Below are 26,391 nucleotides of genomic sequence, written 5' to 3'. Positions count from 1 at the left end.
ACTATGAGAGACCCATTTTAAAGTAATTGGTCTCAAATCTTAATATCAATGTGTAACACTGAAATCCGTAGCATTTCCAACACATGAGCAGCCCTTAACACAGACTCCCTTTAATTCTCAAACACCTACTGAAATTAAACTTGCAGCTGAAAATACTGGCCCAAAACATTTTCTTGCAAATAAATAAATAATCTATCAATCAGTAAATAATGTGTATACTGTATGTATTATTATTTCAGCACGTATGATACTACTATTATTATTATTATACTTTATGTAATATTGTAACATTATAAATTATGAGATATTATACTCATGTACAAAACTTAAATTTATAAATCTTAAAACATTTTCTTGCAAAAAAGTGACAATTTACTTTCACATTTATTTATGATTATATATTACAATTATTATTAATAATAATAATACATATTTAATGCAATATTGTAACATTATAAATTATTAAATATTATACTCATGTACAAAACTTAAATTAAACTTCATAAATCTAAATAAAAAACAAATACTAATAACGTACACTACTAATACTATAAATATTTAATAATGTTAATATAAGTAGTAATGTTTTAGTTCTTATTATTATCAATATAACTATACAAGCATTAAATATATTATTTGCAGTAGCATAATATTAAGATGTATTATTTTGATTTATGACTTATGTATTAAAATTACTTTAAGCATACTATTTTATAATTTCTAATGTTACATAATTTATTAATTTATAACAATTTATTATTATCATTATTAAGCTGCTAAAATTAACCATAAACCACAATGTGTACTCAATGAAAAAAACAACAACATTCTAATTTATTTATTAACATATTATATTTACATATGCATCAATGAGTACAACGAGTACATCAGACATCAGCATGGCGGCAGATGTGCCATTGTTTCAGCGCATGCAACCTGAATAAAGACATCAAAAGTATCACCGCAGTACAATCAATCTCATATTTTAACATCTGCATAGACAGCGTGTCAAGTTAATGTTGCGTTACATGGGCTATTACATTAAGAAGGAGCGTCTGGGGAGTAATGATCAACTACTGTACAGTATGTATCACCAGAGTTAGCTTTGTATGGGCGGGCTGATGCTAAATTGGGCTGATATTTTTTAATCATCTGAGGGTGGCGGTAAAGCTCTGAGGACTATGATCAGATGTGATGCCGTTATTCACAGATAACACTTAATAAAGGCTCTGGCAGAGGGCTTTTAGAGCCAAAACTTCTCCATCTGTCTGTCATAATCCCCTTCTTTTCCTGCATCTAGCCAGCAGCCTCTAGTTCAACCAGGGCCAGGCGAGCAGATAAACACAATCTGTGTCCATTTGTCTTATTCAGCTGGTTTAAGAGCCATTAAATGTGATCTGTTTCATCTGGTTTTAATCTAACCAGGTACAGGTTTACAGGGATTAGAAGAGCACTTTCTGCTCTTCTGAGTGCATTTTAAGCTTATAATTGTGTACAGGTTTGATGTAGATAAATAAATCTTCTCTACAGTTCATTCGAGGTCAGCTTGGCTGAATTTGTAGGTCTGCATGCAAAAAGAGGCATAAACCATTCCAATAGTATAATTCAGAAGGTCTTTTTGAGCACTAGCTACAGTTTTATGGTCTTACCAAAAAGATCATGAGAGTCACGAGTGTGGAAAGGATCTATCACAGTGCCTGTTCTTCACATTGGTCTCATCGTGAATGGATGAGATGCGACAGGTCTATATTTGATTTGAAGATGACTGACAACTCTTTGGAAAGCAGATTGTGTAAAGCCACGCCGTCATGAGCGTACACCCATCGCTCCCCCGTCCAATCGTAGCGTTTCGGCCCGCTGAGAAAGGAAACATTTCAGAAATCAAGCTGAAAACCGAACATATTGCACTCATTATATCACAGTTAAAATTTAATGCAAGAAATAGCATTTCTAAAGGCAACGAATAATACTGGCACTTTAAGAATTTGAAATTGAGACTTCTAACGGTTTTATTTAAAACTGGTTAAACAGTTAAGCATAACAAATGAACATTAAGAACTTGGTGTTTAACCTTGTCGGTGAGGAGAGCCAAATCTGTCGGTTGGGTGTCTGTTTGTTGATAACGTATGTACCATGGTCAGAGCCCACTTTCACTGTCAGCACTCCATTCTGTTAAAAAAATTAACACTCATTGTAATCATACGAGGGCTTCAGTCTGAGGCTTTAACATTTATCCTTCCAGAGGAGAGCAAGGGGCGTGAATGACCGATCAATCTGTCAATCAATCACAATGAGTGCATGGACTCAATCATTCACTGGGTTTGAGAAAGATATTTGCTAAATAAATTAATGAATAAATACATATCTATGCTTGTGTGTGCTCTTGTTTTTGTGACATATCAGGACACAACTCTGTATAATGACATGGGTATGACACAGGTATTACAAGGAGAGGGTGACTTATGAGGACATAACCCATGTCCCCATTTTTCAAAACACTTATAAATCATACAGAATGAGGTTTTTTTTTAGAAAGTAAAAATGCACAAAGTTTCCTGTGAGGGTTAGGGTTAGGGGTAGGGTTGGTGAATGGCGATAGAATATACAGTTTTTACAGTATAAAAACCATTACGCCTATGGGATGTCCCCAATTTTCACAAAAACAAACGTGTGTGTGTGTGTGGAAAAAACTGAAAGAGGCCTTAGTCCAGTCTTACAATAACAAGCTAAAAGCTCTGAGTGTTTACAGCCTTCATAAATCCTGCAGGAGACGTGCATTTTCTCTGTATGGTGCTGCAACAAAGGCTGCTGCACAAATGGCTTTTTTTGTTGTTGCTGTGAACTCTTAACAGAAGTCGTGCAAGAGCACTTAACAACAATAACACTCAAACAAACCTATTTTCCTATAAAAGAAGAGAAAAGATACTATTACAAAGGTTTTAGGACTCCTTTTTCACTCTAAAGAGCAATTACTTAACTGCAATGTTCCACAAAAAGGATGGGGATATCAAGTTTAGATAAATAAATTACATGACAGGTGAAGTGTGCAACTTTAAGAGAAGATGGAATAAAGCAACTCCAAATAATGGCAAAAATATTTTGAATTAAATAATTATTGGGAATTTTTCACAACTTTAAATCTTGTTAGCTATAATTTTGTATTTATTTCTGTAATGGCAATGGTCTATGTCAATTAATCTAAGAATAAAAACTATAATATAATATATTTGAAATCAATTTACACCTCCAAATGTTTCTACTCTACATTTATTTCTAATTATAGATCCTGGTTCATCCAAATAAAAAATGGCTTGCAAACAGCCTAACACAGACCAACAATGACCCCTACTGGACATTTAGGCACAACAGATTTTTCATCAGGGTTAAGATGGAAAAGCACCACTGATATTTAACATGCAAGGATGTGAAAACATGGGCATGAGTACGTACAGAGAAGACAACATCATAGTCCATTCCAGTGAAGCTCTCATCTGTGAGGTCTTCAAAATACTCCGCCAATGCATCCAGTGTCTCATCTGCTAGTCTCTCATATTCTGTCTCTGTTAGATCTCTATACAAAACAATCACTGTGTAAGTTAAGAAAATACTAGATTCCAATCATAGCAAAATAATTGTAAATCACAACTGCTATGTCATACTGCACAATTCTTTTAAAATGAATAAATGTTGTGCTCTGTCAGTGATTAAATTTTACACTGAGAATAAGCAAACACTATTTACCTGAACTGAAGTGCATTTTCTTCTCCAAGCGGCATGCTTGAATGGAGTTCCCTTCTCTTCAGAATCCAATCAAACCTCTTGCAAATATTTAAATAGCGGTTAATATGGGTGAAACAAGTTAATTTAACCTTTTAGACATTTTGAGACCTGATTTAAAAAGTTTACATGTATTAATTTTGCAGATACTTCATCCAAAGTGACTTACAGTTCAGAAATACAAATTATTCATCATAAGATGTCAATAAGAAATCCCAGTAGAACAGAAAGTGTTTAGGGAATAATGAAAGTAAAGAAAGTAAAAGCATGCGTTCACTTTCACTTTTCCTATGTCTATGCTTTCGATATTCCTTAATCACTTCATGTTCTAGTGTAGCTAAAATGTAATAAATGTCTCATGTAAATATTCAAGCTTTTACTAAAAATGTAAAAAATGCACAAAAGAGCTGTGTTTGTTACCTGTAAATGTCCTCCACATCCATAGGTCCTTGTGACTAACTGTGGCTGTGCTGAAGAAATACTCCTAAATCTGCCACCACATATTGACTAAAACACGAGTCACAAACAAAACAGACTTAAAATCACACAAATCAAGACAAACTATTCTGACAACTAAAACACAAACAGTTACACTAATTAAGTTAATCAAAATTGGACTACAGTACAGCGCAAAAGTCCAGAATCATGTAACTAACGTTAATTGCAAGAGCTAAACTACAGCGGTTTGTTTAACATGCAACGTTTTATGAGAAGCACCTAATAAAATAAAGCTAGCCACTCGGTTCAGACCTTATATAATAGATTTGTTGTCTATAATAAAAAAAACAAAACAGCAAAAGACATTTAACTTTAAGACAAGTAAGAGTCAATTATAAGAGACACGTCTCATCATAACCTGCCACGACGCAGACTGACAATTCAATTCATGCTAAACGTTTGTTTACAACTCACTCACTTCAAGTCCACTTCTCATTGTTGACAGTCTGGAGGCTTGTTGGTGACATTTCCACGTGGAGCTCAAGCTAAGTAAATAAAGACAATGACACTTGTTAGTTAACCTTGACATAGCTTCTGAAAGATGCCAGTCCGCGGATAGCATATGCCGCTTCGACGGTTCTCTTCTCGCAACATTTCAAAATACAAGTCCCAACAAAATAAAAGTCCGCTTTATTCAGGAAGATTTTCGTTCCAATAAGTTTCTCTCAATCGATTCGTCTCGTTTCTTATAACAGTAATTTTAATGTAAACAAACTCTATTTTTACAAATGAAATGAGTAGAAAGTTTTTGGTTTTTGGAAAAATACATTTAAACAAAATATTTTATGTTATTTTAAAAGTGAAACGAATATAGCTTTTCATGGATATAAAAAATAAAAATAAAAAAGTTTAAGATAGATAGATAGATAGATAGATAGATAGATAGATAGATAGATAGATAGATAGATAGATAGATAGATAGATAGATAGATAGATAGATAGATAGATAGATACCACCTCAAACCACTAGGTGGCGTCAAAGAAAGCGAGTTGACATTATGCAAATGAAAGGTATTTCTCTGAAGCGCAGGAGGCGGAGACTCGCAGCCCTGTGACTTCAGTCGTCTTCATTATCGATTCCACAAAGTAGAGGGACACTGAGTACACTTACCTCTAGTGAGCGAAGCACTACAAGTCTCGCAATATCAGTGTGTACTCAAATCTCTCTGTCTGAAGGCAAGACAGACCCCCACCCTAAAAGACATATAGACAGGTAAGAATTTTTTTTTTAAATTGTTTATTGTGATGTAAACTGTGCGAACCTGTCAGATAGCCGTACCTGTACTAGTTCTGCGGTGTGTTTTCCGCTCTCAAATACTCAAAATGTCATATTTGACATTTACATGCGTTTAATTATACTTCTATAAGTACGCATGTAGAAAAAAACTTTAAATTATATATATATATATATATATATATATATATATATATATATATATATATATATATATATATACTCAAATAGTATAGTTATATTTGTTAATTTCAAAATCATAAAATATGCTATTTTTACATTTTAAGAGTTTGTCTTTTAGGCTACTCTCTTAAGATTGGCAAATTACGTAATGTTGCAGGGAAGTGTTTTCTCAGAAATATTACGAGGTCTTGTAGATGTGTTGACTGCATCTCCAAATCTAGTGCGGTGTCTATACAGTAAACATTTGCCGTTTTAAAACATATTTGCATATTTTATTCTCTTTTAAACGTTTCTGATTTAAAACCCGTATACACATTAAAGCAGGGGAGACCAGGAAGTCGTCAGAAGGGTCACATCTCAGTAACTATGCTGGCACAAAAGGTTAATCTAGCCAAGGTTCAGTGAATTGTAGGCTATCATTTGTCTCTGAACAATAATATTGAAAATCAATGTCAATATTTACATATACAAAAAAAAAAAACAACTTTAAAACTAACTGTGAAATGATCATTAAAAAGTATGACAATTAGCCCTGGTCTCCCTTTTATTGATTTAACTTTTATGATGTCAGTGAGAACAAAAGAACAATGTATGTGTTTATGTAAAACTGCATATTAATTATTATGGATAATAATGGATATTATTTATAATTGATAGTTATTTTAAACTATCCATATCGAATAGGCTGGTCTTATCACTGTAGGAAACATGTATGTGTTGAGAAAAGCCATAAAGATTATTGCATGTTCATAGTTGTTCACATGCAATTTAATAGATCAGATGAGGTTGTGAGAAAATTCTCATAACTTTTACCCACGTTGAAAATAACCCAGACTGGACAGTTGTTTGGACAAGCTTTGTACCTGGAGGCACGAAGTCGCATGACAGCAAAGAACAATGAGAGGAAGAAGAAATATTCCTCCGGTCTCTTTAATCGAAGCTCCGTGTCTCTTGCGCAGATCCTTTTCCCAGGTGGCTTTTCCCAAAAGCCTTCTGCAGCAGTACTAAACTGCATGATTCTGTATCAGAAGCTTGTCTGATGCTGGTACTTTTGTGCTCTTATGTTGTGCAAAATACCCCAGTTGCAAGTTTTGCTTGTTTATGCAACAAAAATAAAAGGTATGTTCAGAATATAGTATTAGCATAACAGTCTAGTGTCTACTACAGTATACTGTCCACATTTTCTGTATGCTTTAAGATGTAAAAAGTCTGTTTGGTAATATTTGATTATATTTTAGCAGATGTTTCTGAATGACTTTAGATTTCTTTGCGGAAAATCGTACTAAAAATAAAGAGTTGATTGCTTGCCACTCATCTGCAACTTGATGAGGCGATTATTATGTGAAAAGTACTTCATGTTCTGTTTACAGACAAGTTTCATCTGTATCCCAGTCATCTGAACCTCAGAATCAGATTAATAAGCCACATCATTTCATTTCATTTTTAATCTTTCTGGAGCCTTTCAGAGCTGCAGCTGATTGATGAACAGCAGTCATGAGCAGCGGTCTCACTCCCATGCACATTTCTTTATTGCTCCCACAGTGGCATGCCACATTCCTCCCTAGAATTCAGACTGCAGACAGCCGATAGACAGCAGCTGACACATACCAGATTTACCGACTCTTTATCAGCATAAGAAAAAAGATCAGAGTTTACCTTAACTAAACTGCTCTTAGATCAGCACAGAAGAGTTGGGATGGGACGTGACATACTCCTTTCAGCTTGATGTGTAAGATGCCATCTCTCTGGTTGGATTGTGCCACCGTAATCATTATTATTTGATGGTGACCTTTTCACTAATAGAATTAATTTTGGCACATCACTTTTGGTGTTATTCAAGGCACAAAATTCTGTATAAATATGTATAGCTTAATAAAATATGCAGCTCTCCCCTAATATAAGTGGCAGCTCTGATGCTGCTTTGGTTCTGTGTAAAAGAAATGCAGCATCAGTGCAGCTTTAAAATTTATTTTTGTCATGACAAGCTTGTTATTATTTTTTAAATGTATTGAGATAAATACTTTTTAAATTAATTAAATTAATTTTACATTTTCATTTCTTTTTTGATGTACATAATTTCATATTTAAATGTATCTAAAATATTTGAATTTGTATTTTTTTTATTTTATTTAAAATGAACTAAAATTCTAATGAATTAACTTTATTTCACTGACATTTGTTTATGTATATGTATTTAATACTGCCTCTGCAACATTAAATAGTGTAAATGCACTTTAGTATGGTAAATATTATGCCACTTCAGATACAGATTTTGTGCTAAATTGGTATTAATGGATAATTTTGCAGTAAAGCAATCTGTGTTACATTATTCACCAGTGAAGGTTATATTATTTAATACAGAGAGAGCCGAAAGACAATGTTTTGCGTAGGATTTTATGTTCCCTAGTCTTTCATGCAGCTTTCACTGCTGAAGGTTATCGAGCCAGTGCTTTTGAATGGGAAATCACCAGATGTAAATGAGCGTCTGCAAAAACACATCCACTGCATCACTGTCAACTTTCCTTCTACACCTGTGTGTAACTCTCACTTAAAGAATTACATAATGAACCTGAGCCAAAGGTTTACGAGACAAGAACCTCTTTCGTTTGAGCGACTGAAGGTCAATCAGTACCACATTGTTCCTGAATATAAACCTAGATGATTCAGTTAACTGTGATTGTAATACTAGCTTTCATGAATAAAAGGCAAAGGACATTTCTCCAATTGACCCATAGAAAAATGTGCAGTTTTCATTTGACACGTTACATAACCATGCTCCCTGAGGTTGTTTCAGCCTGTAGGCTGTTTAGCAGGCGGTCATGATCACTTGTGTCTTGTGACATTTGTAAAAGCATAATGAAATGCATTCTTGAACGTTGCCAGCCCTGAATATGTCTTCTGTTATTTAGAATGTGGAAGTAATAGCTTGTTTGGAAATTGCTTTATGTTTTAATACCACTATATTTGGATACTCCACGTACTGGAAATAATAAAATAGGAGTGCCTGACTGGCAAGATCAGAGAAATGTACTGCTGCCTAGCCCTTATGAAACAAAAATATATTGCAGTATATTGGAAAATATCGAGAAAATATATGTAATTTATTAGGCATATATTCTTATATATAATTATTTGTTTCCCAATATATTGCAATATATTGAAAGCGGCAATCATTTGTATATTTTGCAATATATTATATAATATATGTATCATCAATATATTATTAAATGTATTCAAATATATAAAATATTAGAAAATAAAGAGGGAAAATAATATATTACAATATATCACAATATATTTTAAGAAATATATTGGTAAATATATTTTCCTTTCGTAAGGGAGTACATCAGATAACTGTCTATCCATTAAAAGCCAAACAGTACATAGTGTATATAAAACTTGCCTGTCCACTTTTCAGTGGTGTTGGTTCCAGAAGTATAGCGTTTTTAAAAATGCCTTTGTTAAAGCTTTATAAATTGTTATAACCAGCTACAAGGTGATTTACAAAAAGTATGTGAAAATCAGAGAAGAATTATAGTGGAGAAGGCGCGCTCAACTCCCAAGTCAAGTAATGGGTTCGAGTATTAAAGAAGTTATCCAAAATCAGAGGAAAAGGCAATGGTCTTTGTACTTAACAGCTTAATTGAGGGAGAGAACTACAGTTCCATAAAGCATGGCGAATGACAATCAAATTAAAAACAATGGTGAAATAGAAAACCAGAAAACCAGAAAACTTATAATTTCATTGTTTTGTACAAAACTACATATTTAAAAAAAAAAATATTTTAATATATACTCAGTGATTGGTGCAGTCTTCTGTACAGAATCAGGGGTATTGTAGTTTTTCATCACAAATTCCATTGTCTAACATGATAAGTTAAAATAAACCTGACTTTTGCATTCCATGCGGAGATGTTGTGTGTGGTTGCTATGAAGTTGCTAAGGCTTTCTGATTCTTTAGTGTCACAAATGGTAACATGACATGCCAGTGCTGTTCGGATGCAAATCTGCAACTTTTCAGTGGCACCATTGTTTTAATTGAACACAAAAAGGGTGTGATGAAAATTTACATTTGAAGTGAATAAATTTGTTTAATTCTCTTTAGTGATGCAAAATGTGTGAAAACTATACACTTCAACTTAGTTTTCCAAAAATCATCAAACACACAACCATTTTTTTTCCATTCTTCTACTTTTCCATAGTTTTCGTTTCTAAACAGAAACACACACTAAATGGTCATGTTTGACCAATGCACTCACATTAAGTGTGAGCAGTCACTAATTGCATTTGTAAGCACCACTATGTCTCAGTTAAAAGTGAAAAGCGATTACTCAGACTACATTGGGAGGACCTGTCAATGAGCTTTTTGTAGTGATTGGCTGCTTTATGTGTAGACTGAGCCAACATTCTCACATTTAGTATTAAATGTCAGAGAGCAGTGCATGTTAACTGCACTGTGGGGGAGAGACGAATGGAACTGCAGGCGATGTTGTTGATCTCACTGGTTTCATAATAACAATGGAATCTAGACATGCATATCCTGTTCTTTTGATTTTCCAAAAAAGCATCAATTGTCCCAATGGCAACATGTCCCCAGCGGGCAACAACAGGCTCCTGGAAAGGCTCTTATTGTCAGATACAGTCTGAGGGAATTATATATCCCCTGCATGGATGGGGCTTTTTGACGGGGCTTTTTGTTTTAGTGAGCATGCTATGAGTCTTATGGAAAGGTTCAAACATTTCGTATATAATATGCCTTTCAATAAGCAAATGTCCCCACAACAACATGAGAGAACTTGGAAATGTTTTCCATATGTCATATGCAATGGAAACCATGTACAGCTGAAGTGTTTAATGGATACCTACATCAGCAGCTGGATTATGACCAACATTATTTACTTGAAATCGCTCCGGAGAATTTACATCATGTTGACCTTGACAGTTTGTTTTTGCAAATACAAAACAACAATAAATGTAATCAGTTTCAATTATTGTTATTTTATTAAGGTCAAAGTGCATGTTCTATTTTGATAATTAAATCTGATTCCGTTACTGTGAAATTACCTCATTCATTGAAATGTTTGGGGTTGGTAATATTTTCGAAAAGAAGTCTCTTATGCTCACCAAGAATGAATTAAAAAAAACAGTAATATAGTGAAATATTATTATAAATTTAAATAACTGTTTTTTTATTTAATATATTTAAAAATTACATTTATTCTTGTGTTGCGAAGCTGATTTTTCAGCATCATTACTCCAGTTTTCAGTGTGACGTGCTCTTTAGAAACCATTATAATATGCTTATTTATTGTTAGAATGTTGAAAACAGTTCTGCTGTTTAATGCTTTTTTTGTAAACCATGATGCATTTAATGCAAAGTTCAGAAAAATAGCATTTGTTTGAAATATAATATTTTGTAACATTATTATGTATTTCTGTCACTTCGTATCCATGTAAAGTATTAATTTCTCCCCAAAATAAAATAATGACCCTGAAATTTTGAAAGGTGGTGTGCTGACTACTCCTGAAGATTTCATGGAATAATTATGGCTGTATGTGCTGATTTAAGTATTACAGAGGTCATTTAATTCCATGGCTACTTCACAACTTCCTGTCTGCAGCATGCAATGACTTAACAGACACAGTAAAGGGAAGTGCATACTGGTTTTCTTATCACAGGACTGGACCTCAGCCAGAGTGAGAGTGGAACAGCGGGTCCAACTCCATCCTGGGTACATCATTATCAGATAGCAGTGTGATAAAAGTGCATTAAGAGGTTTATTATGTGCCTGGTAGACATCTACCTTTCATATCTTTCAGTTATGGATCATTGACTTTCAATACATTTTAGTTTTATACCTGAAGAGTGAATATTTTTTTATATATTACAATTTTTTAAACATTTGTAATTCTGCAGAGAAATTTGATCTTTTTCTTTATATTTTAGTCAGTTATTATATGTGACCCTCTCTGTGAAATCCAGGCTGAAGTCTCAAAATCTAATTACGAGAAAACCATCAAAGTTTTATTTCAACCATTAATTTCACTATGATTTCAATCTTTGACATGGCCTTACTCAGCTTTATTGAGCTTGATATCAAGGTTTCATTTTCACAGAATGTTCTTATTATGAAGGATGTTTTATGTAAAATATTAAATCACAAAAAAAGCTGGGTTTTCACAGGCAGACTCACATATGCAAGTACATAGCATACAAATATAGTTAGATAAATACATAGCACATATGTGTTCCTGCAAGGGGTGCTTTTTATTTGCATAATTGTGTTTAGAAGAAAGTTGAGTCTGTATGTGTTTAATTCACCAAAAAGAATGGAATCAAAAGATTCATTTGTTTTAGAATTGTTTAGAATCGCAGTGTATTCACCTGTTCACATAAATAACTCTTTCTTAAATGCTCAGTATGTTTTTGATTCAGTAAAAAGAATCATTTCATTCATTCAAGAATCGGACTACACAGGATGTTCTGTATGCATGTGATTCACTAAAACGAACCGACTACACTGAATATGCTGCATGTGTTTGAGTCACTTAAAAGAGCTGGCACAATAGAGTCATTAATTGGAGAATCGGACTATACAGGTTACGCTGTATGTTTTTGATTCACTAGTAACAACTTACTTATGATCAAGTCAGTAGTTCAGTAATCTTACTTCAGTGATTGCACTATGGATTCACTACATGTTACAATGTTGTTGCTGGATAACCTTTCTGAGTATTTTACTAGTATGCATTGGCTGAAGTGCTGTTAAGAAATATAAAATGGTTCTTTGTCCCCAAACCTAATTAGGACACAGTGTACCACTTTTGGTTGGATAGCACAGAGAATTGCCCTCTACTGCCCCCTCGAGTACTGCGACCCTTGTGTTAATAGTATGTTTGTGGCCTCTCTCTCAAGCTGTTTCTTTTTTCTTTTCGTTTCTCTCCTTTGACTTCCACGGTTAATCGCGCTGCCCTTGCTATGAGTCAAGTCTTTCAGCAGTTGGTCTGCTTGATCACCTGGCTCACATTTCTGCGCTCATGCTCAGTTGAACTCGCCCGGAATAGTAAATAGAAGTGTAGCCTGAATGTCATCCCTTCCGTTTACTCATTGCTCCCTTTCTTTATCTCGCACTTCCTCCTTCTGACACTCCCCTGCTGCTCCTCATAGGTCTTAAGATAAGCTCCTCAACACCGCCAAATATATATAGCATATGTTCTTTTTTTTTCTTTTTTTTCTGAGAGTACTGGAAATTACAGAGAGGATCCCCTTAATACAGGAGTTTTTGATCCTGCTTCTGGAGGGCCAATGTCCTGCAGAGTTTAGCTCCAACCCACCACAAACACACTTGCAAAGTAATCCTGAAGACCTTGAGTGCTTATTATAAAGGGCAAAAAATCTGGATTTTTATAAAAATAGCCAAGTCTTTATTGGATATTTCTCTTAATTTACTCCATCTGCAGGATCTGATGTGCCCTGCGGTTGGGCTGTGTCTCCTCACTGACTGTATCTGTACACCAATAATTAGTATTTACAGTTTCATTGTTCTCATGTGAAGTAATGCATATTGTCCAAGTTCAACTGATTTCTCGAAAATGCCTTTAATAACATCATATCCAATTACAGTTTTTAGCGGGACACATTTACACAGTACACTAAGGCATTATGTAATGATTATCACTGTATCCAATTAGCGAAATGAAGAAAGAACCTCCAGTCAGAACAAAGAGTGCATTTGTGAGGCCTGTGGCTTGTTGGATATGCTCCTAATCCAGTTCTCTAGCTTTAAGCCCTCATTTAAAATGAAAGGACATGGAATTTTGAGCCTTTCACTCATAAATAATTCTCTTATAAAGTTAAAAGTTAGGTTTTCACTTCAAAATAACATCTAATCAGAATTTGCATAACTTCAATTTTGTAAAAAAATGGAGGGAAAATTTGAGAATAAACATGCATTTAGGCTAAACTGTTAGAAATGTTTTTTTCTGCACATAGAGGGCATGCTTATAGTAAACTAAACTCTTGGGTAACACTGCTTACAGTTAATGTGTCAGATCTAATGATATAAACTATATTTACTATAATATAATACTATAGACTATAAGGAATATCACTTGCTCACCAATGGATCCTCTGCAGTGAATGGGTGCCATCACAAAGAGAATCCAAACAGCTGATAAAAACTTTACAGTAATCCACACGATTGCATGTTCGTAATGAACTAATCCATCATTAAGACGTGTATAACTTCAAGCTGTTGCTTCTAGCTAAAATACAAGTTCATAATCCGTGATATTGCGTCTCTAGTGATAAAGTCATCTTCTCTGAATCAGGAGAGAAATATGCACAGATCAATCACCTTTTACAGCTGGAAACAGTCCAGAACTGTTCTAAACTAACATGTTGGTGGATTTTTGGTGGACTGGAGCTGTGTGGATTACTTGTGGATTATTGGGATGTTTTTATCAGCTACCTATTCACTGCAGAGGATCCATTGGTGAGCAAGTGATGTAATGCCAAATTTCACATATCTGCTCCCATGTTTGCCATTCCATTAAAATTGAAATTTGAACGTTTGATGCCACTAAAAGATTTGAGATTCTGACCTCAAAAATGCTAAAATCTTCCCCAATTAGTCTGCCAAACTATTATTTGTATCATTCAAATCAATTGGAATAATCATTGCCTTCGGTAGACCACTGTTTACAAGCACTGAACCTGTGCTCATAGCAACCACAAAGAGAAGAAAGAGAGAAGAGATAGATTAGTTTTATGGTGATGGAATCATAAATGTTTTTCTGTTCTCCTCATAATGTCTGGCACATGCTCACATATCTTTAATACCTTTAAAGGGCACTTGTTTCTTCTAAGAGCACTTCACGGTCCATGTCTTTTCCACTGTCAGTGCAACATAATTTGTTTGTGCTTCTTACAATGCGACTATTGTAACCGGATTATAGAAGATCTTCATATGCAGTATGTTAAACTTTAGGTTTATATTAACAAGGAATATGATGATCGGGGCCTCCAGTTCAGGAAGACGTTACCGTAACTTGCATAAGTTGCTTCGCTAACTAATACTGATGTTTGGTTATTCATTTCTCAAACTCTTGTATCCATAAATCATCTTACTTTATATTGACACTGCTTATAATGATTTTGCTTTATCATAATAGCAGTCATGCATATTTATAAAGATACACATCTGTTCAAAAGTTTGGGGTCAGTAGGATTCTTTATAAGAATATTAAAATTAATACTCTTATTTAGCAAGGATGCATTAAATTGATCAAAAGTGACAATAAAGACGATTTCAGTTTCAAATAATTATGTATTAAGAAGCAAATCAGCATATTATAATCATTTCTGAAGGATCATGTAATGATACTAAAAGATTCAGAAATGAATTACATCTTAAAATGTATTTAAATAAAAATCAGTTATTTAAAATTGTAAAAATATTACAAAATATTACAGTTTTTGGTCAAATAAATGAAGCCTTGATGAGCATAAAAGTTTCAGTATATGTAAAAAAAAATATTTTTTTATATATATATATTAATTATATAGATATTAATTACACACCAGATAGTTTTTAATCTATGTAATTAAAAAAATAAAAATTAATGTGCCAAATCACTTGCTTAGTAAATCGTAAACAACTTGATTGTAATAATTAATTAAACTTTTGAATTTGCATTTGCATTTTATAAAATCCCTATGGCAATCATCTTACTGTGTCATATTGCGTATTTGATCGTTAAATGTTCCATGATTGTACCTGGCTAATATTTGAACACTGATCCATAAGTAAATGTTGTGACGTGCGATGTGCCCTTTTCCAAGTGTAATATTTTCTCAACTTTGTTTTGATTGTTCTTCACTCCTGACGTATAATTAATGACAGTATTGTGGTTAATGACTCAAGAAGAAAGTTGCCACTGGCTTGTTTTGCTCACAGTGGATTGTGTAATAGATCTGGAAAGCAGTCTTAGGGCAAACTGACACACAGGTGTTAGACGCTCCTCGACAGCAGCTGGTTATCAGGAGCAAACATCCACACTTTCCCTGTGTTTTACCCCTCTGCAGGCCCACCGATATCGATGTGTTGGCACAGAGCGAATGGCACAAACCTTTTAGAGTCACAGGCTGCTCTTGACTCTGAATAAGGGCTTGCAGTTTGTTTATGCAGACAGTCTGGAAGGCCATTATTTGTCATTTACACAGACTGTGAGGCCCTGCTCTCTTTCTGCTGATTTTACGACGCACCGTTTATTCAGTGCTGTGGATGCAGACAGACACTTAGTTGGTCACAAGATCAATTTAAAACAATTCTGCATTGCCTCAATTAGAACAGCTGAAATCAATCTTTCATTAAAGCTGAAGTGTGGTTTATGCATCACTAGCTTTACAAACAAAACTGCAAAAATGTAAGCTTTTCTCTCTGTCATTTGAGCTTAGTCTAACAATAATGCACATTTGAAAGATAATTTAAAAAAAAGATAATCTTTTTTTTAAAAGAAATAAATAAAAAACATTCCAAATGTTTAAATGTTTGTACATTAAAATATTATTTTAATAGTATAAAAATATATTTTTCTAAAACAGCAGAATATTTTTCATATTCTGAAGAAAACATTGTAAACAAGTCTGGCTTCGGTAAAACTTAAAAACATTCTTGAAAGAAGTCTCTTATGCTCGCCAAGAATACATTTATTTAAACGAAAAATACAGCAAAAACAGTAATAATATAAAATGTTACAATAAAATACAAAAACACAATAACAAAATAATAATAATTATATATATATATATATATATATATATATATATATATATATATATATATATATTGTAAAGTTTTTTTTTTTAAATATAAAAAGTAGGCACTGATATTAGTTTATAAAAAATACTAAAATACAAATTGCCATAACAAAAGAAATCAATAAAAATGAATAAAACAACTAAAAAATAATTCAACAGTACACAAAATCTTAATGGTCAAAATAAAATGTCCTTTTTTCAGATTTTGGGTTGAAATGTAACCTTGACATGTTCTTGACAGATTTTCGTGATTCACCCCATACATCTTGTAAACTGTTTGGTTTTTCAGCCACTGCCACACACCTATGCTCTGGCTGACAGGAAGAACAGAGATTCTGACCCTGACCTCTGCTTTCCATCCAGTCCACATGACTGAGCCACGCAGGAGCGCTGAACAGCAGACCAGCACCTGTGTTCTCAGTTAAAACAAGGTAAACCTCAATTGCATCATATTTTATTAGCAGAGCCACACATTTTCTGCATTTATAAGCCACTCAATTACTCTGGCAGGATATCCTGTGGTCTGTGTCAGGCTCCTTTACAAATCTGATGGTATACAGCTGGACAGAGCCTGAGGATGTTATTTACATAGACTCGGCTTATGGTTTTGAACTAGACTTGTCTAACTTTTAACTCTTTATTGCTTCAGATGTCATCCGCCAATGAGAATGGAGTCAGCGGGTCTAGCAATAACCGTAGAGAGAAAACATACAAAAAGGTAAATTGTTTTTCATTAATATTTTCTTTATGTTGACCATAACATTATAACATATGATATTATTGTATTTAAAAAGCAGTTTTTGTGTCATTTTCTAGCTTTGTGTTTCATGTGCAGACATTTTTAATGTGTGATTTATATATAAATATTAGCCACAGTTGCTTTTTATATCAGTATAACCTGATCTAATCCATTGCCCTTAAATTAGAAAATTAGAAGATAAAAAAAATGCAAGGACTTTAAATTTAAATAACACCTAAAATGTAATTGAAAAAAATTATATATATATATATATATATATATATATATATATATATATATATATATATATATATATATATATATATAGTTTATTTTTTTGCTAGATATAATATAGACCAGAAAAATAAACTAAATATACCAAAATACATAAAATACATAACATTACAGTACTTTGTAAACAAAGTATATACATAGACATACACAAATAACAAAACTTAAAGTACTTTGCTGACTTGTAAATGATTTTTTCTAAAGCAGGACCTTTCATTCCATGACTATGTAGAGCAGTTATTAAATGAGCGAGTCCCTGAATGTTGATAATAAAAAAAAGATTGACAAATTGTCCGCCAACAACTCTGTTCAGTGAAGAATGAGCTACTTTTTTCCAGTCAGCTTTTTCAGTTTCTCCAGTGACAAGTGTAGTATGTTGATAATGTCCACCTTCCTAAATGTTAGTATCAACAGAGGCCAATCAGCTGTCAATCAACTTCCCAAAATTCCAGGATTTTACAGTGTTGACAGACACTACACACTTGTAGCCTACCTTTCATGCGAAGTCTGATCTAATATTTCCAGTGAACCTCACTTAAGGGTTCTGAGCCACGAATGTCATTTGTTTAACCAAAGGAAATTTAGGAGACAAGTTTAGTGTTGCTAAACTCAAATGACTCAAGTATATTCATTTGTTTTGCTATGTATTTCCGGTACTGGTACAGACTACTTCATCTGCCCTAAAAGGAGCTATCCAGCTTGGCATTGGTTACACCGTGGGGAATCTGACCTCAAAACCTGACCGAGATGTGCTCATGCAGGACTTCTATGTGGTGGAGAGTGTGTTTTTACCCAGGTATGAACAGAGGACAGTGATGCACAAGACGTTAGCATGACTTTGCATGATATTGACAGAGTGGTCTGGAATGAAGACATTTTTTCACAATTTCTCACCCATTGCATTTAGTTTGGGTCATCTGCTCTTTGTTTCTTGTCAAACAAGGAAATCTTAAGATCAGGGCATCTTGCAGTGATCAGTCACACACAAAGGCAGTGTATCATGAGAACTAGAAACTTGAGCTCATGCTACATCCTGCACTCTTGATTCTCGTGCAAATGATTCCCAAAAGGCTCTTCAGAGTAAGCAGAAAGTTTATACAAGATTCAAAGGGACCACACTGATCCACTAGCCTGACATCCTTATTTATAGAGTCTGATTCTCCCACTAGGGATTGCACTCCAGTTGCATGTGCTCAGTTTGGACCAGTTTGACAGTCTGTGGAGATGGATTAATAGTGTACTAGCTACTGTGTATACTTTGTGATGCTTGCTATTTAAAAAAAATGAAGCATTATGCAGAGTTTGAAGTACATTTTGCATCCTGTGTTTATTGCATACTAGGGATGTGCAGCAAAGCCATTATCTGTATTTATATTGGGTATTTGCATTGGGATTGAAGTTAAAGTGGGCATGACTTACAGTAAGTTGGTTAAACTATCAAAGAGGTAAATTGATCATTTCTTTAAAGCACATGCACTTCATACCACTGGGAATGACAATTGAATTAAATGAAATGACAATTGCATGATTTACATTATGGCAGCAATTTTCTAGAAAAACATAAATGTATTATTCTATTAGGCTTATACATAATTGCAAAACAGGGCACCACATGCATTTTTTGGAATGTCTTTTATATTATTGACTCTGACATAACATCAGATTGTAACTTTACATGTGATGTCTGATAATTATAATTTTTATTATTACTCAAAAGCTTTTGTTATTCATTTTAAAGGCATTATTCATGCTTTTCCTAAATAAGGTAATCAGACACATCCTATACTCCTGAAATAATTGAAATACACTACTATGATATCCTGAAAATATTTACATTCATCCATTTGGCAGAATGCTAGTATCCAAAGCCACTTCCATTGCATTCAAGCTACACATTCGATCAGTCCTTGCTTTCCCTTGGAAACGAACCCATGACCTTGATCTTGCTAGATTATGCTCTACTATGTAAGCTACATAGACTGCATTACCCAAAACAAGGGCAAAAAAAATTATGCATACGTCTATGAGACAGATTTGCACATGCGGAAGCCCCATTTTTCAGAGTTAGGTCAGTTGTCTGCCCCTCATCAGTCTGCTGTTGTTATAGTTCACAGAGAAAAGCTGCAATTCAGAGGTCAGTTGTAAATTTTGGATTAGGTTACACAATGGGCATGGATTGGGGTTTGATATTGAGACATAGTCTGCAACAGCAACTCACTACCTCACTTGTGAGGGACCACAAATGCTTGTTGTTTATCATTTCAAAGCGTTATTTTGAGTGATTATGACATCATCTGGCCCGTTCAAGTCACACTTTTAGGAATTATTCAAACGGGGTTAATCCAAATACTAATGGCCTGCCTCATAATCGCAAAAGGCAAAAAAATGGGTTACAAGACTTATATTTTTTTCTTGCTTACATTTCATCATGTGGAACTGCTATGACTGACCCTGGTCTTTAGTTTGTGTAACTGTTAATAGAGAAAGACTAGGACCTCCTTGTCCTCGGGCATTAGTTACTGTTGTGTGTCTCTGGAAAAGATTACCTCTGGTGTTTACTGCTGGTGGCTCACATTGCAACAAGGACGCACTCAATGGGGCTCAGAAAGATCAAATGTGTCTCTGTTCCTTGGGCATAAAGAAGCATTTAGGTTAGGTAACAGTTTCTCACAATATCTGGTGTTCTCCCAGGATTTTATTTACAGACAGACCCCAGATTCTACCCAGAAGCCTCTTGCATTGGGGAATGTGACGATCATTAAAACAACACACAGTTGATTCATTTATATGCTTTGTTTCTTTTGTGATACCTTCAGCAAATCCTTTCACTTTTGCAGTGAGGGGAGCAACCTGACTCCAGCGCATCATTATCCAGACTTCCGTTTCAAGACGTACGCACCGCTGGCTTTCCGCTACTTCCGGGAGCTGTTTGGGATCAAGCCAGATGATTACTTGGTAAGACATACTTTTTGATTTTCATTGGTTATGGCCACTCTCTTCACTTTTTTTTATTAAAATCAACATGAAATACTACTGTTCAAAATTTGGGGTCAGTTAGATTTTTATTAAAAGAGCTTCATTGTTATTCACCAAGGGCTCGTTAAATTGATCAAAATGGACAATAAAGACATTCATTATGTTAGAAAAGAACTACAAATTTCACATAAATACTGTTCTTGAATTATATTCAGCAAATGATCCTGAAAAGAAATGCATCACAGTTTCCACAACAAAATTAAGCAGCACAGTTGTATTTACCTTTAATAATAATATTAATAATAATAATCATTATATTCAAAGGTAATTTCTGAAGGATCATGTGAGTCTGAAGACTGGAGTAATGATGCTTAAAATTCTGCTTTGCATCACAGAAATAAATTACATTTTAAAAAATATCAAAAAAGGTTATTTCAAATTGTAATAATATTTCACAATATTACTGTTTTTACTGTGTTTTTGATCAATTGAATGCAGCCTCGTTGAGCATGAGACTTCTTAAAAAAAACTTGTTTCTTATTTTGTATGATATATAATTGCAAAGAAAAAAATGGAAAGGGGAAAGAACATTTTTCTTTGTGTTTTTTCATTAAAATATAATAACTTATTTTGCCCTCTGAACAACTTTTATTTTTATGACATCACAAATCCTTTTAGCCTTTAAACGCCTCCTGCCCAACCATCTGTATTATTTTAGAGTGTAACGCCAACTTTTCGCAATACAAAAATTGTTAATAGTTTAAATTTAGTACTATTTTACATTTTTTAAAATAGAAAATAATGTTTATCTTGGAAATATCATCATATTATGAAAAGTAATGATGTGGCGACTGGGAAATACAAACCAGACGCATTAATGAAATGCAATGGCTCTGATTAAGCACAGTTTTTATGTTCCTATTAATCCCAAGACTATTATGTGCTTAGTTCCCTAAAATCTCCCTCCACCTGAGCCCTAACAAAGCATCTTTGTGTAAATTAAAGTTCAGCGGCTGCTTACATCAGGTGCCAGTAAGACTGACCAAGAGTACTACTGACCCCTGACGAACTTCACCGCTGCACCGTGCCAACTGTGATTGGCAGGAACTCTGAATCTCCGTCCTCATTTGTAAATACCCAAATTTGTCTGATGTGTTCTCACTGTGTAAAAAGTGTCGTGGCACAGTTTCCCTGCACTGCAACACCGCCTCACTCTTACTCGCAGTCACTGCAGTGCCTCTGCAGCATCTCTGCAGCTCTCGTACAGTTTGAACCGCATGTTTGCATGTGTGTGAGTCAGGGTGGATGATGCTGATTAGGCGTATGATCGTTGTCGAGCTGTTAATTACCTCCTATGCTCTTTGACATCTGATGGCCTTGTAATTAGCCCAGCAGAGCGGTATCGCTCTCAGGTGCCTGATAGTCTGGTCTTCCTGTGTAATTTATGAACCTGCAGTATATCATCCCCTGTTATGAATCTATTGTGCACCGCCTTTAAATAAAAATGTTAATTATAGTATATGCAATGTAATGCAGATGCTTGGGTTTATGATGACCCTAATGACAAGGGAATACCTGTTTACATAATACCCTTCAGATCTTTTTTGCATTCTACATTTTGCATAGCACTGCATGAAAATAAGAGGAAGTCGTGGCCTAGTGGTTAGAGAGTTTGACTCCTAACCCTAGGGTTGTGGGTTCAAGTCTCCGGCCAGCAATACCAATACTGAGCTGCCCTTGAGCAAGGCACTGAACCCCCAACTGCTCCCCGGGCGCCGCAGCATAAATGGCTGCCCACGGGTGTGTGTGCAGGGTGTGTGTGTGTTCACTGCTGTGTGTGTGTGCACTTTGGATGGGTTAAATGCAGAGCACAAATTCTGAGTATGGGTCATGACACTTTGAAAAGAGCTGCATATGGACCAGTAAACTCTGGTACACACCGCAGATTTTCAGACAAATGAAGAGGGCCTAACCTTCGTGGCACTGTTCCCTGCCCTTTTGGTCAGTCATGTTAAACTGGATTGGTTGGTTTGAAACTAAACCCACCCCTAAACCAGATAGCCATTGGGCCACTGAGCAAACACACTTTCCTCAAAATTAATTTCATTGGTAAACCCAAACCCCTTACAGTAAAATGACTTCATTGGTTACATTTACAATACATCCCTCCCAAAAACCTTACAGGTGAATAATGTAACATTATCTGAGAAAAATGACAGTATAAATATTATTTTGACATTAAATATATTAGTTTTACACAATATAAAGAATACATTTTACCTGGTTTGTGCATGTTGTTGAAGTGGATTCTTCCAAGAACTGTGCAAGCTTACAAATGTTTCAGCCTTTAGCTGTTGGTGTCTTCAAGAAGTGTGACTTGAGATCAGGTCAAACACAAAATTCTTTGTCGGGAATTTGGAAAGAATAAAACTGGGGAGAGAGAATGCCTCCAAATGATAAAACATACATTAGCCCCTTTCACACTGCTATTCCGGCAAATACATGGGTAAAGTGTTCCGGCAATTGTTCCCGTGTCGCTAGATTTTGAACTTTCACACTGCCAGAGTGATGACCTGGTATATGTGCATGCTTTCACACACAACCCTTGAAGATCCCGTAACAACACGTGACATCAGGGCGTGACGTGTAATGTACGAGTCGAAAACGCTAGGCACGTTATACTTTCACTGAAGCAAGCAAACGATCTCGGCGTCAGCGCGGAAAGTGAGGAACTAACAGATCTCTGCTTCACTACAGTTTGCACATATTTTTTTGTCGCGAACATTGATCTTCCTTCAAAACAGCCGGTAAAAGAGTCGCCCGATAACGTGCGTTGAAATTAGATCTGGCTTTTGTTCACACAGCGCTCGTCCCGGGTTGAATCTAGCAATGTTACTAGGTTCCCTGACCTGGGTTCAATGCCGGAATCAATCCTGGGACGTGGTTGCTTTCATACAGAAGGCGACCCGGCAATATGACGGGTCCGACGTGCAGTGTGAAAGGGGCTATAGATATGTTTTCTAATGTCTCTGTCAAAAATAATACGGCCAGCTATATTTGGAGGCTGAAAGGTCTGACAGCCACCAGTCCTCACAACCAGCAGTGTTTCAGCTGCATATGTCCATGAAACTTCACGATTCCTGAATATTTCTGAGAACACCGGAGTACATGGATATTTCTGGAAATTCACTGTTCTGTGTAACTTGGTTCTGGTAATTTCCACACACAATAATGGGAGTTCCTTTAATTTGCATTTACTATGGACACACTTCTAGAAAAATCAGCATGAAGTGACTCAAGCACACAGTATATCTATTTAAGATCTGAGTTCTTTTAGCTCAAGGGGTAAAACATGGTAAACGTTTTCTATTTTCAGGGAACATATGCTACCATTCAAAAGACTGAGGTTGTTAATGTTTTGAGCAAAAGTCTCTTGTGCTCACTGCGGCCGCATTTATTTGATAGAATAACGTAAATACAGTAATTGTTCAACTTTGTCAGCAGTCTTGCTACATTTAATGTTGATTTCAATGGGTGGTGTTCCAATATTTCCCAAATACAGTTATTTATGCATTTTTTGACTGATTAAAAAGTATCTTACATTAAGGCAATCTGATTAAACGGTCAACATGATATTCGTTCATCATTTATTCGTACATATTAAAGGAATAATTCACTCGAAAATGAAAATTTGCCTTCCAAGATGGTTTCTTCATCAGAGCAGATTTGGAGAAATTTAGCAGCACATCAATTGGATTTTGGTGTGATAGGGCTACAGGGCATGGACTTTTCTGAGTGGCCTGAGGGTGAGCAAATTTGTATTTTTTGGTGAACTATTCATTTAAGTTGCTTAGTACAATGAAGGATGTTTTGTACTGTATCTGGGCACTAAACATTCAAATGTCTGTATAAAGTAGAAGCGAGGTCTAACATGCAGTAGAAAACGGGCAGGCTAAGATGAAAGAAAGTGATGTTTCATGCTCTTCTGATTTTGTTGTGTACATTTTTATAATTATGTAGATGGGGCAGAGGAAGCGCAAGCTAATTAACAAGCCCCATGCACACAGGATGACACGCAGTCCAAATGCAAATGTCCATGTGTTTGGGTTGGAAGTACAACGTGACTGTTGACTTTCATTAGGCAGGCCTTGAATGTGAGTCTGGCTTCGGTTCAACACTGTCCTCATGCTGCTGCTGCTGTGTCCCAACCTCCTCAGGGAACCCCGCCAGAAAACTCAGTAGAAATGTTTGCTTTAAGACCTCATAACTTTAGGTGTTTTTATGCAACCCCAATTAAACCACGGGACTTCCAGGCAGTAATAATCAGATTTTACAGTGTTTTTAGGAAACCCATTCAGTATTATGCAGCCAGTCAGTTTGGTGATGTTTTATAAATCATGTGTTATGAGTAACTCCTTTCTTTTGAGTTAACTCTTTGTTGCCAGTTTAATAAATATGAATGGGTGATTAGGTGTTTTAAAGCATATATTTAAAACACAGGTAAAAATAGATGCCCTTTTGTAAAGGTCCCAGAGTACCTCATTATAAATTGCACACACTGTTTATCTGTGGTCTAAAGCATTTCAGACGCCCACTGTTTCAGCGACCTTGGTTTCTATTCATTTTCTTTATATGAACTGTCACAATTAAATCAAATATTTAATTAACTCCTTTTTAAATGTTTTCAATCTGATTGTAATTTAATTGTACTTCTGGGCCCATGCTGTTGTGCTCTATTTAAAGACTCTTTTAATGGATTGTTTTTGTTGTAATCCTGCAGTATTCCATTTGTAAAGAGCCCCTGATTGAGCTGTCTAATCCGGGCGCCAGCGGCTCGCTCTTCTACCTGACCAGCGATGATGAATTCATCATCAAAACCGTCCAGCACAAGGAGGCAGAGTTCCTGCAAAAACTGCTTCCAGGATACTACATGGTAGGTCTCAGTAGAATACAGACTCATTGGTCTCCTCTGTGAAGAAAGCTGAGTAAAACACTGTGACTCAGTAGTATAGATTGTTCTGTTCTATTTTAGAGGGTTACTACTGGGGTTTTCAAATTTATTTTATTTTGAAGTTACCCTTTCTCATCAGCTTCACTATTGTGAAGCTACTTTTTGTGGATCAAATGAGCCACAATTATTTCAAACCAGCCAAAAGTGTATTTTATATAATTTTTATTTAAAAAATACAATAATTACATATATAAATGTAATTATTATTATCTATTTTCTTTTTTTTTCATATATTTAAAAGTTTTTACATGTATATTTGTAGTAACCAGGGTAGGCCATTGTGTCACTGTCACAGTGCATTATATATTAATATCAATTTTAAATGCTTCTCTTATTTATGCACTTATTTTCAATATTTTTTTTTATTTGTCACATACACGATTATATAGAGCATATATAACCAACAGTGAAATGTGAGATAGCTTTAATGTAAAGCTTTAAAGCTCATTGCTTAGTGTAAGTGTTATATACATTTTAAGTTATCTTACTGACATAGAGGACTATTCTTTATCGTGAGGGCATATGCATGTCCTTTGTGTCTCTTTTTCCAACCATTCTAGTTCATTATTATATTAGATTAGATTAGATTAGATTCAACTTTATTGTCATTATGCAGAGTACAAGTACAGAGCTAATGAAATGCAGTTAGCATCTAACCAGAAGTGCAAGAATATAGTGTTTTATATACATAAAAGTGCAGAGTAAGTAAAGCTATGATATACAGAATGTACAGTGGAGTTGCTATATACAGTATTGAGCAGAGTATATACAGATTATAAATATGAATGCAATGTAGATATTGTATGTACATTATGAACAGAGCAATGAAGGATTATATATACATTATGAATAGCAGGAAC

At 34.8% G+C, this 26,391-nt stretch overlaps 2 protein-coding genes across 3 annotated transcripts in view; one reads left to right on the top strand and one right to left on the bottom strand.

Annotated features, from left to right (window-relative positions):
• Window positions 1-823: 823 nt before the first annotated feature.
• LOC127962925 (frataxin, mitochondrial) lies at window positions 824-4,864 on the bottom strand. The gene is made up of 6 exons (XM_052562534.1): window positions 4,694-4,864; window positions 4,198-4,284; window positions 3,742-3,818; window positions 3,451-3,571; window positions 2,072-2,169; window positions 824-1,857 (listed from the first exon to the last, which is right to left on the bottom strand). Exons 1-6 carry the CDS (start codon window positions 4,835-4,837, stop codon window positions 1,716-1,718), a joined length of 669 nt encoding a protein of 222 aa, XP_052418494.1. The 5' UTR covers window positions 4,838-4,864; the 3' UTR covers window positions 824-1,715.
• Window positions 4,865-5,338: 474 nt separating this feature from the next.
• pip5k1bb (phosphatidylinositol-4-phosphate 5-kinase, type I, beta b) overlaps window positions 5,339-26,391 on the top strand; it is a 43,628-nt gene continuing 22,575 nt past the window's right edge. Inside the window, exons 1-6 of one of the 2 annotated variants that reach the window (XM_052563742.1) lie at window positions 5,339-5,488; window positions 16,804-16,945; window positions 17,164-17,232; window positions 18,210-18,340; window positions 20,361-20,499; window positions 25,301-25,453. In XM_052563742.1, the coding sequence (XP_052419702.1) occupies window positions 17,164-17,232; window positions 18,210-18,340; window positions 20,361-20,499; window positions 25,301-25,453 (492 nt within the window). In that variant the 5' untranslated portion in view covers window positions 5,339-5,488; window positions 16,804-16,945. The remainder of the gene's footprint in view (window positions 5,489-16,803; window positions 16,946-17,163; window positions 17,233-18,209; window positions 18,341-20,360; window positions 20,500-25,300; window positions 25,454-26,391) is intronic. The other variant, XM_052563743.1, reaches the window with a different exon arrangement.

Source organism: Carassius gibelio, chromosome B8 (assembly GCF_023724105.1).
Source record: "Carassius gibelio isolate Cgi1373 ecotype wild population from Czech Republic chromosome B8, carGib1.2-hapl.c, whole genome shotgun sequence".
In the NCBI taxonomy this organism is placed as follows: Eukaryota; Metazoa; Chordata; class Actinopteri; order Cypriniformes; family Cyprinidae; genus Carassius; species Carassius gibelio.
The sequence above is the reverse complement of the archived record's forward strand: the minus strand, read 5'-3'. Positions and strand labels throughout refer to the sequence as shown.

What these genes read in the sequence shown, in the direction of transcription:
- LOC127962925 (XM_052562534.1), bottom strand. Translation starts at nt 4,837, where the DNA reads ATGCTATCCGCGGACTGGCATCTTTCAGAAGCTATGTCAAGGTTAACT. An exon ending in GAAAATGCACTTCAGTTCAG is followed by an intron (nt 3,572 to 3,741) that starts GTAAATAGTGTT and finishes TGTTTTGTATAG; the next exon opens with AGATCTAACAGAGACAGAAT. An exon ending in TGGCTCTCCTCACCGACAAG is followed by an intron (nt 1,858 to 2,071) that starts GTTAAACACCAA and finishes TTCCTTTCTCAG; the next exon opens with CGGGCCGAAACGCTACGATT.